The sequence below is a fragment of the Diplotaxodon limnothrissa genome, linkage group LG15 (genome assembly GCF_057381915.1).
Source record: "Diplotaxodon limnothrissa isolate DT_005_m linkage group LG15, D_limnothrissa_male_GT1.1, whole genome shotgun sequence".
NCBI lineage: Eukaryota > Metazoa > Chordata > Actinopteri > Cichliformes > Cichlidae > Diplotaxodon > Diplotaxodon limnothrissa.
In genome coordinates this window covers 17,168,052-17,187,548 of record NC_140610.1, presented here as the reverse complement: position 1 = coordinate 17,187,548, position 19,497 = coordinate 17,168,052, and the positions used below count along the sequence as shown (strand labels likewise).

At 39.9% G+C, this 19,497-nt stretch overlaps 1 protein-coding gene across 1 annotated transcript in view; it reads left to right on the top strand.

Moving 5' to 3' along the window:
* Positions 1-10,041: 10,041 nt before the first annotated feature.
* Positions 10,042-19,497, top strand: part of LOC146617337 (regulator of G protein signaling 6-like) — a 97,083-nt gene continuing 87,627 nt past the window's right edge. The window contains exon 1 of the mRNA XM_085372411.1: positions 10,042-10,272. Within this exon, the coding sequence (XP_085228537.1) occupies positions 10,042-10,272 (231 nt within the window). The remainder of the gene's footprint in view (positions 10,273-19,497) is intronic.

Genomic DNA, 19,497 nt, shown 5'->3' with positions numbered 1-19,497 from the left:
CTGAGCTGGAGCTGTTTTGCAAAGAAGAATGGGCAAAGATTTCAGTCTCTAGATGTGCAAAGCTGGTAGAGACATACCCTAAAAGACTGGCAGCTGTAACTGCAGCAAAAGGTGGTTCTACAAAGTATTGACTCAGGGGGCTGAATAATTACGCACACCCCACTTTTCAGTTATTTATTTGTAAAAATAAATAACCGAATCATGTATGATTTTCGTTCCGCTTCTCACGTGTACACCACTTTGTGTTGCTCTTTCACGTGGAATTCCAATAAAACTGATTCATGTTTGTGGCTGTGATGTGACAAAATGTGGAAAAGTTCAAGGGGGCCGAATACCTTTGCAAGCCACTATATTTAAAACAAAATCACTATAATTTCTGAAGAGTGCACAGAGCACTTATCCAGTTTAAAATAATATCTTGTATTGTATACAGTTACATACTTTTGCCATGGAAAAAATAGAATTTCTGTAAGTTTAGCAGCTTATTGATCAGTGTATACATGGGTATGTATGTGTGTATACACGTGTGTACATGTGACGATGTACTGCAATAAACGAGCACATAAAATAGGGCATCCCTTCCTAAACCACTTATCAGCACACACACAGATAGGCTCCAGTGGGATCTTTTCTTCCTGCTTCCTGTTGCTCAATAATTCAGTCGGTCCAGAGTGGAGGCTATAGTTTCCAACCATGAGAAGATGTGTTCGAGTGTGTATCCGCACGAACAGATGGGGCCATTAGCATCAATGCTGTTTTTGACGGCATTTAGCTTGTAAGTGCACGTATTGATTTTACGAGCTTATTGACGTCCATTTTTCCATTTGTACAGTAAACAGCGGATAAAAGCGAGAAAGAAAAAAAAGGAGAGGGAAACCGCTGGCTTTTGAAGCATGTGGTCCCCCTCACTCTCTGTCCCAGTAATGGCTTATTGAATTAGGACAGCAAATATTTTTAGTCGCCACCACCGGCTGTGAGAAAACGTAGCCTGAATTACAGTAAATGGTAAACTTGCTGTCTGTTGACACGTTTCATGTGAGACTGGGATGCACACACACACACATGCACACAAAGCGAAGAAACCTCTGCTGGCTGTAGTAAGCACCCAGTTTCCTCCCTTAGTCCATCATTGCATCAGGGCCTTTGATGTGCCTCAGTGCTTGGCCGAGAGTCCCCATCAGCTAAGAGTTTATCTGCTGGGCTTGCAGCTCGCTGGTTTGAAGCTGTTGGCCTTGCATATGTTGAAGATGAGAAATTAGGAGCGATTACACTAAGAAAGATGGGGAACGGGGGTGAGTATGGGGAAGGCTCGAAGAGCAAAAAAGAAAGAAAAAGACTTAAGAGAGGGAGTGAGTATTTCAGATAATTTCCCATGTAGGGGATATTAGCAAGCTTGTGGGTGCATTTATTTCAGAAAGTGCCTCTCCGTGCATTTAAAATTCAAAGCTACAAAAGCACTGAGAAGAGTTATAAATATCTACCAATCATCTGAAAACTTAAAACTACTGATAACTGAAGAAAATAACAGTGATTATCTCATTATAGTGCAAGGTTACGCTGGGATATATTGGATCCTGGCATCCATGCGGATGTTAATTTGTCACTTGCCACCCCTGCACAATAGCAGCAATCTCCCCAGCAATGCAAAAACTGCTCAGGAACAGCTCAAGGAACCCAGCAAAGAGACCAGGATGTTCAACCAGAATACCAAATCCACATATTTAAACTGGATTGAGCATCCGTTGGATTATATCTAACAATGCTTTACCTGTGAAACCACAGAATTCAAATGATCTGCTGTCAACGTCTTGGTTCCCCTCCCCCCGTCCAAACCTTACAGACCACACAAGGTGGGACCTTGGCAAAATTAAGCAGGTGGTTTTTTAAATGTTGTGCCTGATTAGTGCATTTTTCCCTATTCTCTTAGTTGTTTTCCCCATGACAACAGGCTAATTTTCTTATCCAACAAAGCCTCCTTTCTCTTCATTGAACTAATTGTTATCTTGAGACGGCCACTGACAAGGCGATGGCAGCGGCGGTGGAAAGAAATGTGCAAACACACTGGAAGATGATGGTTCTTCATGTCTGGCAAACACCACTCAGGAGTCAGATTAATTCAAAACATAAACATGACTGTTTTTAGCGGCGCTGAATTCTCCTACAGTCCACAAACATGATTCATGGAGGTCCTGGTGGATCTTTAATCTTTCTGTAAATGTTCAACTAGCTGCCTTCCATTTCCAGGTACAACCTCTAGCATCCATTTTCTTCCATTTATCCAATTCTAATTTGTTTTCATTTTATTTTGAAACTTCTATTCTATCATGCATTTTTTCCATAAAGTTGTGTCCATATTCATTTTATAGTCATTTCAGGCTGTATTATCAGGATAATTATGAACAGTGTGAGTACAGTTGTTTGGAAAACGTACCTTCTTTGTCTGCATGTATGTTGTTTTCTCACATACAATTTCCTGGTTTTGCAGTCAAATCTTCTCATATCCTGTGTGGGCATTATGACATCAATGGATTTTAAGGCAAAGAGGGGAAACAGCAGCACAGGGACCTGTGTCTGCAGACAGAGGGTCAAGTATTATTGTGTAAAACCATAAGACCCTGCAGGGAAAATTCACAACTTATGATAATGGAACATATGAATATGACTAGCTTGACTGGACACTTTATGTGACACCGTGTAAATTATGAATACAAACAGTATACAATACAATAATCTAAAAATTGTTTACAGCCAATATTTATTTGATAACAGTGCAGATAACAGAGCCAGTACGTGAACATATCAAATATTGAGTTAACAGTATTTGTTAATCTTCAGGATAAGTGGTGCCTACACAGATGTAAAGCTGGCTTTTCCTCTATCCTACAAACCCAACCTAACCATGACCATAACCACAACATTCCCCTGATCCTGAAAAAAAAAACAACCACCTAATTTGTTGGTGAACCTTCATCGGAGGGGGGATTGACAATCACACACAATAGAGAGATGCACACTCTGCGTAAACTCCTAAAATCCCAAATTCGTGCAAGTTTGGGATTGCCCTGGAATACCATAGGTGCGATATTAAATGAGTACACCTACTATCTGAACTGTTGCAGTATAATGATTCCCATATTCCAAACACGGTCTCTCTCTTCCTCTCTCGCGCGCGCTCTCTCTCTCTCTCCACTGTGCGGCGGTTTGATGGGTCGGTCGGTGAAGCTGCTTCTTGGCTCCTGAGCTCCGAGAGAGAGATAAGCCGGCTGCAGAGGTAAGGGACGGGGAGAAGGGGGAGAGGCTGGAGCAGAGCGAATACGAGTGGCGGTATTATTAGTGGTGAAAGATGCATAAAAGAAAACTGAAATGTTGTTGCGTGCGCTTTTAACGCTCCTACTGGTAAAGCCTCTGTTATTTGTCATTGCAGCGGTGTTCTCAGTTTGCTGTGCTTGAGGTGTTGCTTGGCTGTTGTTGGAGTAATTAATATTTCGGAGGGTGACACGGAGGATGCAGTTTTTCCCACCTGGGATTAAAGAGACCTCAGGTGATCTCTCGGGGACACTTGAAGTGCACAAGTGCATGTTTGAAATCAATTTGCGCGTTTTCGTCCTCTGTGCATCTGTTGGGATGCGCACGGAAATTTGTGAGGAAGATAGTGAGAGAGGTGTGGTGTGTGTAGGGTAAAGTACGCGCGTAAAAATGCGTGCTGCTGGTTGTTGCGGACTGTGTCGTGTAAATTAGGCTGCAGAGTGCTGGGTGTGTGTGCTGGGGGGTGAAGCGGTTCTGAGAGGATAGAGAGACCACAGAAAGAGGTCGGAGTGAGACCGAGAGAGAGATCTATGTCACTGTTGGTATGCAGACATGCACGACCATCATCCAGCAAACTTAAGCTCTCCCCACATTAAGACAGATGACGATTTGAGCCCGGTTCTGGCTATTAAGCAGTGATACTGATATTTATATTAATGCTGCATAATTACACGTTATCTTGATTTAGTTATCTGTGGACTGTCAGAGCATTGTTTACCTGATTGACTTCATGGTCAAATGTGGATGCACAAGTTTTGACGTCCCCATCATGCAAAAATTTGTTTGCATGATGGGGATTTTGAAGAAAATCAAAGATCTTTAAAGGTCGAGGATGAACTGAAAAAGATAAACAAGTGCCAGCTTTGGCCTTATCGGCCAGCACCAGTGGCTTATATCAGTAAAACGCTTGTGACTGATTTGTCGTAGCCTCACAAAGCATAGAAGTTTTTATATTGTGACCAGGTACTCACTCCTACATTGTTCTAAAAATAAATTCCCAAGTGATAGAAAATTTTGGACGAGGCTCTGGCCTTTCTTTGTGGGGTTTGCATGTTCTCTCGGAGCCTCCAAGATCTTTCTGCCTACAGTCCAGTGACGGGTTAAATGGTGATTCTAAAGTTGATCCTAGCTGTGGATTTGGGGCTTAATAGTCTAGCCTAGCTTTGTTGTAGCTGCTGAACTCTTATCAAGCACGATCCAGCACTTATATGACCCCCAGTTAGGTTAGCAGTTAAGAAACTGCTGCTCAATGTTACTGAGACCTTGGAACCAACTTTTAATCAACTGCATGGGCAGGTGCTCGATTTCATACAGCTATGGGAATGGAGCTGAAAACACCTGAATTCAGAGATTAAGAGGTGTGGCACAATACTTTATTAGATTCATTTCAATGAACGCTACACTGTAATTTCACCGTTAAAGGTCATTCAGTCTCAAATCACTGTGGGCTCTCTGCTCGCCTATCTCCAATTTGGCTAAAAATTTTATGTCCAAAGTTTGTAGCTTTTTATATAAAATACATTTTTTTATTATTACCTGCTTTTTTCACACTTTGAAAATCTGAGACAACCCTTGAACATGAATATCTAACAAAAAAAAAGTGGGAAAAAAAGAACGAGTGAGCAGAAAATGTTCTAAAAAATGTGAAGATTTGTGTTGGAATGACCCAGTTGGCAGCTGGATTTACAGTAATTAAGAATACTGTGCTTTAAGCTTTATGACATCATATTGTCGGTAGTGTGGATGAGATTTTCCGATCATATTAGTGCTACTACAGTAATATAAAGAGGAACAGTATTAGAACATAAACAGTTTATTACCCTAAAATTACCTGTGGGTGTCCTCCTCTGTGTACTCTGAATTCAGTTTCCTGTTATGCTTAAACTGTGTTTGCAGCTTGGTATTCACTTCTTGCCTCACAAGGTTACAGTATTCCTGACCTGCTCAAAATTGTATCAACCACCCAAGGTGAAGACTGGCGAATTTCTATGGTAGTCTCACTCATTGCTGTCTAAACCTCAGCACAGCTTTCTGCTACACAAAACCTGGTAACTAGATCACACGTGAAAAAACAATCAAGGATTTGAACTTGAATTTACATGATCACACAAGAAAAAGATACAGTACTGTACCATTAATATACAGAAGCTCTTAATATGTTTCGTATCTTAAACAAGATGTGAATGAACCATTACTGTGTGATATATGCTGTTAAATGCAGTCTGCCTGATAAACCACACACACAACTCCACACATTTGACTCTTTATAAGGTTGAATGGCTTCTAAACTGGTGGTGTCCCTTATATTTGTAGCCAGGCTTTTGTGTAAAATAGCCAGACATCCTCATGCAGCCCTCCCTGGGGTGGTTTTCGATGGAAGGTGAAGCAAACGCTGGGTGTGCGTTGCACTGTGGAGGGTCCAGAGGGAAAAGGATAGCGCAGACTTTAGACACAGCAAGAGATCTCACTCACCGCATCCACTTCCTGTCATCGCAGCGTGTTTTAAAGGAAAGGGGGTGGTCAAATAAATGTTCACCTCTAAATGTAATCAGAATAATTTAGAGTATTAATCTGCGACAAGTATAAAAATAAATGTCATGCGTTTCTTTCAGTCATTTAATTTCCTGAAACCTGGGGCCTATTTTTATTTTATTTTATTTTTTTCTTCTTCAGTGACTTCAAATTACATCACAACACTTTCACTGTTGTTATTCCTTTGTAGTGCAAAAGAGGAGCGAGCACAAATGTTTTGACTGATGCCTTCCTCAGTGTTCATTTTCTTGCAATCGAGTATCATTTCTGTGGCAGCGCTTGATTTGTTCCAATTATGTAGAGCTGAACGCTGAGCTGGTGAAGACATCAGCTGAAATTCAAGCGTGCTTGTTAGTCTTTTGCATTTAAGAAGAAGAAAGATAAAGCTTAAGTGAAGTTTAAAAAACTGTGCTTCACTTGTAATTGTACGTAGCTAACACGAGCGGCGAACAAACAAAGGACTCTACACCTACAGGCTCTCACGAAGACATCACAGCACATCGATTGAAGCCTCGTAAACACCACAGGAAGGAGTTTCCTGAGCTGGCGGTTCTGAAGGAGTTTGAGGGCTTAACATAGGAAGATTTTAATTCTTCTGTAAAAACATGTTGTTTGCGTTTCATAAAATGAGACGCGTGTGGTCCCTTTATATCTTCTTCATCCTCACGTTCATCTAATTTTGGATAAATAGATTAGGCATTACATCAGAGGCTTTCAAGGTGACCAAAGCTGACTCTGGAAGTTCTTTAAAGCAATTAGGCCAACTAAAGCATCTCTATCAACAGGGGTGAGGCTCCTCTGTGAACCATTAATTAAATAACTGTGCGATAGAGGATGATCTCATGTGAATGTTCAACCTGAACATTTCATTTCTTTGCAAAATCCAGAGTTAGAGCGAATGTTGGAGGTATTGATCCCAGCCTACGCAACTTTACGACATTCCAGGAGCAGGATGGAAAGAAGATGGGAGTTTAAACTTGAGCAGTTCAGAGAAACAAACCAGGCATCACTTCTAAGCATTGACTGCTGGTTTGGAGTAGCAGTTAAGCAGACGGTGTCCCTGTCTTTTCTTCAGCACCAGAAAGCTCGTGGACACATGGACACTTTGTACAGTATATCCTCTCACACATTCAGACACACACAAACAGCTGGTTAATGAGAGCGTCGACTTAAAAAGGACATTAAATTCACTTCAGATGACACAAAACTGCCATTTACTCTTAACCCAGTCAAAACCACTTTCTTAACTTTAGTTCGATTCTTATTATTTAATGTTTAGCTTGCTTGCACGGAAGAAGATGTGCTACCACTATGTGTCTTTGTAAACGGCTTTATGAGTAATACATGAACTAAATATAATACACAACCTAGGTGCACCTGTTTCTGAGATAAGCTAAGCTACACTAGCCTCTGGCTGAAGCTTCGCAGTTTCCATATAGATATGAGAGTGGTATTGATCTTGTCTTCAGATCTGTGGATGTTTCCCAACATGCCAAACCCAATCATCCTACAACCAATCATGCTCAAGTCTGCTCTCATTTTGCTTCCTTTCTCTTTTCACTCTTTGGGCATGAAGCAGAAATTGCTTTGTGGAAGTTCTTTAACTTCTAATTTTGCTTCAGAATACGAGATTATGCACGATCGAAATAGCATATCAACACATGATGCTCACGATGATGATACAGGCACCCACACTGATTCTGTGTCAAATTTCAGCTCTGATACCTTTATTCTTTCAGCTGAAAACATGCTTACACGGTTAATATTTACAAATTGATTAAATTAGATCAATTTGATTTTTTTTCCTACAGCAGGGGTGTCAAACATGAGGCCCGGGACTAGAATTGGCCCAGCAATGACTCCAGTCTGAGCCTGTGGACAGTTTTAGAAAATGTGACTTCACTTTTAACTGTATTTTCAAGTTTTGCTAGTTTTCCTCTGCCCATTCATACTGCACCAAAGTAAATAAGCAATAGATAAAGATTTAAATGACTAAAAACACTGTTTCTTACAGTGAATTCCCAGGTAAAGAAAAAAGAACTTAATTTTGCTCTCCTTCTCACCATTCATGCTAGCTTTTGGGAACTACACATGTGAACTAAATTTCCCATGTACACATGGTTTATGAAGCACAGGTGGACACTATTAACTCATTCACTGCCATTGACGTCTATAGCCGTCAATTGCAGTGAATGAGTCAATGGGTTTAACTCATTCACTGCCAATGGCTGGCAGTGAATGAGTTAAAAACTCTTTGCCAACATTTGGCTGAAGTTCTAGGAAGACATTTTGCTTTGATAACCTGCATCAGGCCTTCATTCACATTTCAGTTCTTTATATTTAGTGGTGAGTGTGATGGTCTTTTTTTTAAAGATTTTACTGAGTGGAAACACAAAGTGGAAAATACAGCTTTTCTCTGAGCAGAATCATCTTCCAGTCATACACCTAAAGTCTATAATTTCTTCCACAAATATTTTCTCAGATAAATGTTTCCAGGAAACCTCCATCTCACTGAGATTATGTGCAAACTCTTCTGGTTTGCATTGCAAAAGAAATGAATAAATTAAACTGAAATGAAATAATGGAGTGTGTTTCCATTATCATGAGTGCATATTTGGCAGCTTCCAGGTATATTGTTGTAAGGATTCAGTTATCTCCAACACAAGGAAGAGCTTGCTATCATAACATTTCCTATAGATTAGATTTGTTTTGCATTTTCATTGCGCGGTTTGCAACCAGACTCATTTAATCGAGTGCAGAATTGTTTAGATTTCCAGGCCTGTGTAACGTTATTTTGCACATTCACTGTGTTGCAACCAGCAAAGAGACTAGCTGTCTGCAGATGAATCAGTCAGAAGCTATTATTTCTTTTACAATGGACTAAATGGAAAGGCATCTGGTCCCAGTTACGTTTGGGATAAAATCTTCTGGCACTGATGAGTACAGAGGAAAAGAGGATGCATAGATGGAGCCCTCATATAGAAACCAGGGTGTCAAGTGTGTTTCATTTCTCTTTCCAGCTGTTTGCCCCCTATCTGACTTTGAACCTTCTCCTTCTTGCACCTAATCTCAGCTCAAGTGTCACACAACAATATTTTGACAGCTGTCAGAAGAGCACAGACAGGTCTGAGTAATGGGATGTCACAAGTGTGTGTGTGTGTGTGTGTGTGGAGTCGCATATATTGCATGTATTGTGCATGATCGGTTGTTCTGTAGTAAATTAAAGGGCAATTTTATGGGGTTTAAAATCAACCTTTAACCTGCTGCAATTTGTTTCTGTACTTTGTGAGTGGTTTATTGGAATAATGTGCAATCATTTTTGCAACAGTCTCCATGTCCGCCTTCGCTACACCCATGAATCTTATCTGTGCTCTTCCTCTTTTATTCCTGTCTGGCAACTCCATCTTCAGCATCCTCCAAAGAGTTTCCACGCCGCTCGACCTGAGTTGTCCCTCTGATATACTCATTTCTAATCCTGTCCATTTTGGTCACATGTAACACAATTCATCTTCAACTCTGTCACCTCCAGCACGGCCTCCTGTCTTTTTGTCACTACTGCTGTCTCCAAACTCTACATCATAGCAGGCCCCACTACCATCTTGTAAACCTTCCCTTTCACTCTTGCTGCTATCCTTCTGCTTCTCTGAATGGAAATGAACGTGCAAATTAGTTTTCAAAATGAGATATTCATCTGACTGATTTTCATCATTTGAATTAATTCATGCACATGATGCCTCATTTTAACTGAAGAAACAAATTTTTATTCCCCTTGTAAAACAAGACATCACATCCTCTGTGGGAAAAAAGCAAGTGACGCTCTTATATGCCAGGAAATATGATGTCCCACAAACTGAAATGATTGACTGGAATAATCAAGCAAAAACAGAATGTATTTTATTCTCCTTTAACTTCAGTCTCATATGACGGGTCTGAAGGGAGTAGCGTAGAAGGGATAACAGAGAAAAGTAGGAGAATTGATGACGCCTCCATTGCATCCATCCTGTGGCTGCTGATAGAAAACCAGAAAATAGAGAGACATGGGAGACTGGAGCCCAATGCTCAGTTCTATGGTCCAATTTATCACTTTGTTTCTCACTCTCTTTCTTTCCCTAGACTCTGGAGACAGCACAGTTGGAAATAAAGAAGAGAAGACAAAGAAGAGAGGATAATTTAACACACGGGGAAGGCGACTGTAAGGGAGAGATGGCTGAGGCACAGCAGCAGCAGCAGCAACAGCAGGAGGAAGGAGGGGAGAAGGAGAAGGAAGAGGAGCAGCAGCAGTCGAGCCCCGTGGAGAAGTCTGAACCTGACGAAGGGGCTGAAGAACCGAAGGAGATCGCCCAGACGACCCCGTCTCGACCTCTGCTCTCCACGAGGTCCATGAGCATCGTGGACCCAGATGATGACACGCCCAACATGATTGTTTACAGAAAGGTAAGAGCAAGTATAATCTCCAGCATCTTTTTGCTGACTCACAGTGGTTTGTGGTTTTGTTAGACAAATTTTAACCGGTTGCTGCTGGTGGTGCTGCAGACTTGAGAGAGTAGGACGGGGAATGCTTTTTAAGTGCTTCAGTGCAAAATGATTTTTTGGCTTTGCTGTCTGTCAAACTCGAAAGTAAGTTTGAATAAAAAATAAAGCGAACATTCAGCTGATCTGTGAGAGTTTTGGAGCAAATTTTATTATTTTCAGGTGATTCTGAGATTTTTACATTTGGCTGGAATCAGTGAGGCCAGTTCTGAAACTAGCTTTATTCTTTTTACATGTATTACATGTATGCATCTTTTACATGTATTTTAATTGGAGGAAGCCAGAGTATCAGCATAAACTCCAACAGGACAAAATTACTTTCTTTTTGATGTCTGTGTCATCAGAGATGGAGATTTACTGTATAGGTGGTATAATTATAGGTGTGATTATAACCCAAAGCTTTAGAGGTTTATTGTTATTCCTCTACAGTAGTTACTTTATGCCACACAGAGCTGATTAAAAGACAAATGAATGTATTTCAAAGGCAGTCTTGCTCTCTCTTCTAAATGAATATGAGCTGTGACCGCATTACTTACCAGCAGGCAGCTGGTGCACACATTTAACTAATTATCATGCATAATTAGGATGCTACATACTAAAATTGAAGTTAATTCCTATTGGCTGGTGATGCAGCAATTTCCTCTTGGAGCTGCTGGAGTCATATGTATTTGAAGAGCTGCTGCTCTGATATATGACACTAGAAATGAAGGCTCCTGCTGCGAACTGAGATGGAAAGTTTTTGGACAGGCGGCGAAAAAAGTGAGAGATTGTTTTTCATGAACAAGCTTGCAGTATGTTTCTTTTGATCAGAAAAGACACACATCAAATTTATGGAGAGGATAGTATCAGAAATAGCAGGACATCTTTGTGAGAAATGGGGTTTTAAAAGAAGTGTGAAGTGAAGAGATAAGACATCAGCTGAGCCACCACTGCAAGTTGACAACTGCATTAAGTACCATAGATAAATAAAGAATAGTGGAAAAAAACACTAACTCCTAAATGCTGCTACTACTGCACATTCACCCAGTGTATATACTATATATATATATATATATATATATATATATATATATATATATATATATATATATATATATATATATATATATATATATATATATATATATATATAATGTTCTTCCTCTACACCCCCCCCCAATTTTTGCACATGTCGAGGAGCGTGTCAGGCTACATTTCACTGTGTGTTATACTTGTATAACTATGCATGTGACAAATAAAGAACCTTGAACCTTGAACCTTGAATGCTAGTCCAGAAGGACTAGCTGTCTAGAAGCAGCACACCACAAATGAAACTGTCCATGATAAGTTAATGCCAAAATGTTGTACTGTCAGCCCAACCTGAATGAAAGACAAGGGGGAAGGAGATGAATTTACTCTGAGGGCAATCTCGCCTCCTGTGCTAAATGAACGTGTCAGTATTGTTTACCAGCAGGCAGCTAGTGCACATTTTTACTTATTTATCGTGACCACGGAAGTGTGGCTCTATAGGGATGAGGAGATGAAAAAGATGAGAAGAGAGTGATGGAAAATGATCTCTACTAGCCATAGCGTGTCTGTAATGCAAAAATTAATGGGTGAAATTGGCTGAAATAATTTCTCTCTGTCAGTAAGCACTAAATTCTGTGATCAGAGATGTGAAGGATATTTAAGGAAAGAAATCACTTAAATGGAACAAAGTTATGTAGGCTAAAAGATCTTTAAAAAAATCAACACACCATGTCAAGATCTAAGAAACAAAGTCACTGACATGTATCAGGAAAGGGTTACGAATCCATTTCTAAGGTTAGGGGACTTGAAACAGTGGAAACCTTACCAGGAATGGCTGGCCTACATCGACAACTCATCCAGAAACAACATCTAAAGAACTGCAGACCTCATTTGAGGTCAGATTTCATGATTCAACAATAAGAAAAAGACCAGGCAAAAATGGCATCCAAGAGTTCCAAGGTGAAAACTACCGCTCACCCAAAAGAACACAAAGATCTCACATTTGCCAAGAAATATCTCGATATACCCCCAAGACTTTTGTTGTTGAACTTTTTGAAAGGTTTGAGTCCCGCGGTAGGTGGCATAAAACTAAACAGCATTTCATAAAAAACATTATCATCAGTCAAACGTGGTGGTGTGATGGTCTGGGACTGCTTTGCTGTTTCAGCACCAGGACGAGTTGCCTTACACGATGGAACCATGAATTCTGCTCTCTTTCAAAAAATCTTGAAAGACAGTACCTGAGCATCAGTTCATGTCCTGAAGCTTAAGCACATTTGGGTTTTACAGCAAGATCATGACCTGAAACACAAAAGCAAGTCCACCTCTAAATGGAAAAAATCAAGCAACTAAAGAAACAAACAAACAATAAAACCCAAATGAAAAAACAACAACCAGGTTTTGGAGCGATCTTGGCTGGACTCAAATCAAACATGAATTTTATGCTTGAAAACCCTCAGACATGGTTGAATTCCAATAATTCTCAAAGAAAAGTGGGACAAAATTCCTCCAGAGCCATGTAGAGTTGTTCCTAGTAATTGCAAATGTTTGACTGCAGTAGGTTTGGATTTGTTTAATCTGAAACATTCAACAAAAGCAAAACAAATATACAAAAAAAGGAACTTAAGAAGGAAGGAAATACTTTTTCACAGCACTGTACATGCAGACAAATGTAAACATGCAGATGACTGCACAATATGTGTTCACCACCAGAAAAGAAAACAGTGGTATCATCAGGAAAAAGGCCATAGCTGGATATTGTTTTAGACACTACAGCTGGGTAGGTCTGAGTTCTTGCTGTAGGCTATTTAAGAAGAATGGTTTATTGATTTATCCAAGATGCTAAGAAAGTTGGGTTTGAATATCTGTATGAAGGGTCTATGGATGATTTGATGCAGGAGGATATCTACAGTATAGATTTTGTCCCGATTTGGATGAATGCAACTGAAGACGCACGTGTCTTAATATCCTGAAACTGGATAATGAGATTGCATTGTCTGATACAACTCACTCTGAGTGTCTTATTGTTATATAATAATTATATAATAAAGTATTTACTGGTGATGTTGATGAAGGATCTATAAATGGATATTTCCTGCTAAGAAAAATAATTTTAGTGAGATGAACCTATGTGTATCGATCAGTCTGTGTATTGATTTATGTATTTTGATTCATCTGACCTACACATTCACCCTCTGTTCTCAGCTGCTTTTTCATTGGATCATTTCTGTGCGGTGCTTTTTAAGTGTATTTGAACCTTCTTTTCTTTTTTTAAACAATTCTTCTTATCTTTCCACGATGACAAGAACAACAATGAGACAGAAAAATCTGAATGTTGATAAGTGGTAGGACTGATGAACTCATGGTAGACTATTTCAGTATCTGTAGTCCATCTGGCTTTGGAAATGTCATTTATCTAAAGATGCTGGAGGTGGAGCTGGAATCGCAGGACTCCAATTGCCAATAAATGAATAAATAAACGAGTTCCTGATGCAGGATAGAGACGAGAGTTTACAGATAGAAAAAGAAGCTGTGTGGAGAGATTGAAAAACAAGGAAGTAGAAAATAACAGATGGTATAAGTGTCACAGACCCAGTTCCTGGGACTCAGGGATGGTGAGCAGTGTGGACTATTATTATTGTATTGGATGTATGTTTGCTGCACTGTGCTCTTGTGTTCCATGCTGGTGTGTGTATGTGTGTGTGTCTGCGGGTGTGGCTGGACAGCCACCTGCAGGCCTGATGGGTGTGGCCCTGCCAGCTGCTGATCACGCCTAGGTTCTCACACACCTGCTTCTGATCAAGCTCGTCGGGGGAGCTACTTAACAGAGCGATGGAGCTTCCTCCGGCGCAGGATCGTTGAGTTAGACTCCATGAGGAGAGCGGAACACAGTACGGCAGGACGCACGGAATACCAGCACTTAGGAGAAGGCACAACACAGGAGTTGAGGGAGCACATTGGAGATTTATTGTGTGTGGTACATTACCCCACTGTAAATAAACGCACTGTTCATTGCACTTAGTCCAGCATTTGGGTCCTTTCTCCAACATCCCCACGGCTTGCCCTGGCAGACCGTGACAATAAAAGTGCAAAAATAGTTTGATAGCAAAGAAAAACAGTAGGCAAAGGGTAAGGAAAAGATAACAGAAAAAATACCAAAAAATATGAATCTGTAGAGTTAAAATGTATCTGAGCAGCAGCCTTACACATGTTAGTTGAAGATAAGAACACCTGTCATCTAATATAATTTCTCCAGCAAAGAAGTCATAGTATCACCAAGATATATTTTAAAACCTGCGTTCATCGGAGTGTGAATGTGTGTGAATGTTTATTAGTTTGCACTTGAGTTTAGAAGTGCTTGTGAATGGGTGAATGAGGCATGTTGTATAGAGCGTGGGGAGACTAGAAAACACTATATAAGAATTAGTCCATTTTCCAAATCATAATATCCTCAGCTAAATTTGAAGTATCTTTTACCGTGGTTGAACCAAAAAAGCGTTTTGTGGAAAAAACAAAAAAAGACAGTCAGGAGAGGTTTTTATTTATCAAAAACATTTCTTCAATTTTTCAGATTCAGTTCAAAAAATCCTGAGAAATAGTGAGGTAGTTGTTGAAGGATGGCAATTAAACTACAAAATGACACGCACTCAGCAGCCTTACTTTTATGAATAACATAACCAGCTGACAAGCAGCTGAGTTGAATCCTCCATTGCAATGAGACAGATTGCAGATGGGTCACAGATAAGTTGATTGGCACAGACTGACTGCAACTGAAATTTGTCTGTGTTTATGAATTATATGGTAGTTATGTACAGACCTTCACCAACCTGATCAAATTCAATGCAACCACCAATACGTAGAGAGGTGGTCGTTCTATTTCTACTGTAGTATGACTGAATCATTAGAAGTATTACAGAAGAACTAGGCCACCTGGCAGGTGTGCTTTCTAATGACAAATAGATCAATTGTGTACAGTAGTTAAGTAAATTCATTTTTTAATAGTTCTAATGAGGAATGTCATGACAAAATTATATTTTTCATCATCATGTTTTTAAAGACAATGTTTGGCGTCCATTTAGAGAGCTGGTTGTGACTTGTTGTGTGTTGTGTTGTGGTGTCGGTGTCTTCACTGGCTGCTGTGAAGAAGATGAAACAGACTAATGCACTTACAACCAGCTACATGGGCTGCATTGCATTTATATGCAGACAAAAGCTACTTCAAAATGCCATTCCAATGAGTTATAGCTTTCACAGTCTCTCTGCATTACAACACTTGCTTATAAGCTGACCTACTGATTTACAATATTGGCCATTACGCAAAAGGTTGCTTTGTGATTAAATATGTATTCCCAGGACTGCATTCCCATTAGTCTTTTTAGATGAGTCACCAATCATGATGCATGCAAATTGTGCTTCAAATTCACCGTTTCCAAAGCTCTGAGACCCAAACTATCGAACCACTTCAAATTAATGGTGAATTAAGGTGAATTAAGTTTCTCCTTTTTTTGTCTTATAGATAATTAACTTCCAATTTTATACACCGACTTTTTCCTGCAAGACGATTTTAGTGCTTGGAGAGTTAAATGCGGGTAGAACATGAGAGCTGATACTGGGTCAGTGTTTGAAGAGTAATTAGGATGAGAAGTGATGCCTCTCGCCCACAGGGACCCATTCATCTGCTAGAAAGATGGTGTATGACTTTATTCCATGTCTTCTTCTTTTTTACCCCTCCCCTCACTTTCTTATTCTATCATCTTAATGTCTGCTGTTCTAATTGATTCCTAATCACTTTAATGAATTCTCCCTCTATTTATTTTTAATGCTTTTATCCTATTTGGTTTAAAATCATAAATCTATGCGTACAATAGATGTTTGTCTAAGAAACTGAACATTACTCCCCCTCTCCCCACTAGATTATTCTTTGTTGTCACCATCCAATGCGCGCGCGCGCGCGCGCGCACACACACACACACACACACACACACACACACACACACACACACACACACACACACACACACAATGGTGTTGACAAGAGTGGAGGGTGTTGACTCACCTTTTCACCAGCATGAATTCAAACCTGTCAGCCAGCATCTGCTCAGAAACACTGTGTGTGTGTGTGTGTGTGTGTGTGTGTGTGTGTGAGAGAGAGAGAGAGAGAGAGAGAGAGAGAGTGATAAGAAAAGATGGTAGGAAGTGGGATACAGAGCATTTGTGCATGCTGCAGTTTGGGTGTGTCCTTGTGTGTTTGTAGAGCTGTTATTTTAGTGTAACACACCTTTTCCCACCCCCACCCCCCACGTCTTTAATTTCCAGTCTGACATTAGCAGCTGTTGAAGTGCAGACCTGTTTACTTAACAGGCTGTTTATACAGATGCATTTTTCCCATATTCATCTGGGCCGCTGGAACATGCTTTAAAAGAGAGCTCAGAGGTTGAAAAGCCACCATGAAGCTACTGTTTGAAGAGGTGCATTGATTCAAAAACCATGTTTTTTTAAATGATGGGCCATTTGTTTATCTGTATGTAATCCTACTGAGAAACACACTGTGATAAAACTCTTAATATTCACCAGGTTCCTAGCATTATGGAACGAGTTAGGTTCCATCCATTGTTTCAATTTCAATTTTTTTTTTTTTTTACAGATTTTTTTCTGCATATGCAAATATAAATTAAATGTAATATTTTAACAAAAATCAGGTTTTTTTTAATGTACAGCCATCCTATGATGAAGTGTTCATTTTTGAGTCTCTCAACTGTTTTCAGCTCTTGCCACAGAACTCAGTCAGAGGCCAAAACATCTCATGATTTCAATGATGCAGACACTACTTTGGGAAATTGCATCACCCGTCTCCTCCCAGGGCCTCCCCTCAAAAGCTAGATATTTCAGCGACTACCTAAAGCTCTATTTGGAGGACCTTCCTCCTGACAAATCCTGATGTTTTTGACCTCATAATGTGCTTTAAAGCAGCTCAGCTGAGAGATTAGAGGAATCAATATCAGTAGTGAACCATATATCGTAACCACAAAGACAATAAATCCCCATGTGTTAATGTAAACCCTTTCTCCATATGCATCATCAGCTCTCTTAATGGAGAAAATATTGAACACAACCAATGAACTGTCAACAATGACTTACTGTAAGAGGAGCAATAAATACCAGAACAATCACTCCATTTAAGATCCCCTGCATCCTATGGCAATTTAAAGGTATAGTCGGTTGGGTTTTTAAAAAATATTAATTTAATAGAAAAACAATATTATAGACATAAATGCACATAGATTACTGTAAAATTATGTCTTCCAACAAGTGATGCATTCTTATAAACTACGAATTGAGATATGTAAAATGTGGAAGCTGCGATGTTGCCCTGGCAACTTAAATACGGTAGCTAAAATTGCTGTTCTGTCTAATTGTGTGCTAGAAACCAGCCACATATGTACTATAACAAAGGTTGAGGAGAAGAGAACTCCTCTGCACCTTCATACCCAAGATATGAGGGATCATACCTATGTTTTATCTATGTTTTTAAAAACACGTAGGAAGGACACAACAAGACAGCCATTTGAATAAAACGTCATCCTCTTCCCCCACACGAGCCTTACTTCCTAAACTGAAGTCGGGGCTCTATCTCATGAAAACTTGCATAAGCCAACTTATTGTCAGGAGATTAGACATACAACCCTCCCCTCTCCGGACAACTGGCAATGAGGCGGCTAAATAACAACAACGGCAGCAAGTTATAAGCTAAGAATATGCTAATGATAGGCTCAAGTGTTCGTTAGAAAAAACCCAAATCACACTTTCCCATTGATAAACAGTTTGATTCCATTCTCACGTTGTATAGGAATTTATTCGGCAAGTGTCTGAATCGAAAAATGTTAGATACACTTCAAAGAAAGTTTCAGTAACGCTGGCTAACGGAGGCTAACAGTGGCTAACGGAGGCTAACAGAGGCTAACACTGGCTAACGGAGGCTAACAGAGGCTAATGGTGGCTAACAGTAGATAACAGAGACGGACAGCAAAAACACCAGCACTTACTAACACGAAGGTTTAGGATAATCTCAACAACTCACCTCAGTATTGCTGTCATTGGTCAGAAATGTGTTTCGCTGACTCATTGTCTCATATCAAACCTCTTTCACAAAGTTTTCTAGCTTTCTTCAGGGTAAATAGACATGGACACACATTGACAGCGGACTGACAGCCTACACTCACAACAGATGAACCCAGAATAGGGAGTTTTTTGTCCTACAGTGGCTACCATAGGTAGAATTACGCACTTGAATTGTTAAAGCTAAGAAAACGGAATTCAGTTATCTGCAATCTGCAATATACTGACATCTAGTGGTGAGATTTTACACACTGTGACTTTAATACATTTTCTCTTGCAGAAGCAATAATTTAATCTTAAATCTTTATAAATAAAGATTTAAATGTTAACTTTTGAAAATAACATATTTTATGCAGACATTGGGCATCAAACTACTGTCAGCTAAGCTTCATTAGACTTTTATTGCTTTCCCAACAAGATCCTTATTCTTGAACCACTTCAGCGTAATGCCCATGTGCCACAGAGCTGGCACTTACTGCTCTCTGTTTAGAAATGGCTGAGTTCAGGGCCTATGGGAGAGGCTGCCACAAAACATTTGCTGCCATGTGGATGAAACATAAGCAATAGCAGTAATAAGTGGCTGTTTGAAAAGAAAAGTTAACCCAATCTTCTGGTGTTCAACGTTCAGATCTCAAGCCTTTCACAGCAGAGTCCCCCCCCCCCCCCCCCCCCCCCCCCCACACACACACACACACCACCACCACCACCTAATTTAAGAAAAGGAGTATTTTTGTTGTTTAGTTGTACAGCCCCAGCAGGATGTTGTGCTCATTTTGTTGTTGTTTTGATGTGCCAAACGCCTTGACGAAGGGTTCAGAGCACATCAAAGAAGCGCCAAGAAGAAAATAAAATGTTAATATGCAAATTTTCAGGTATATGCTTACTTTTTCTTTAATGTGAGCACCCTCATCCATTTGAGTCTACGGTGCAGCTTTTAAACTAATAAACGAGTTCTTCTTTTTCTCCTCCATGTATCCTCTGACGGTGCAGGCAAATCACAACAAC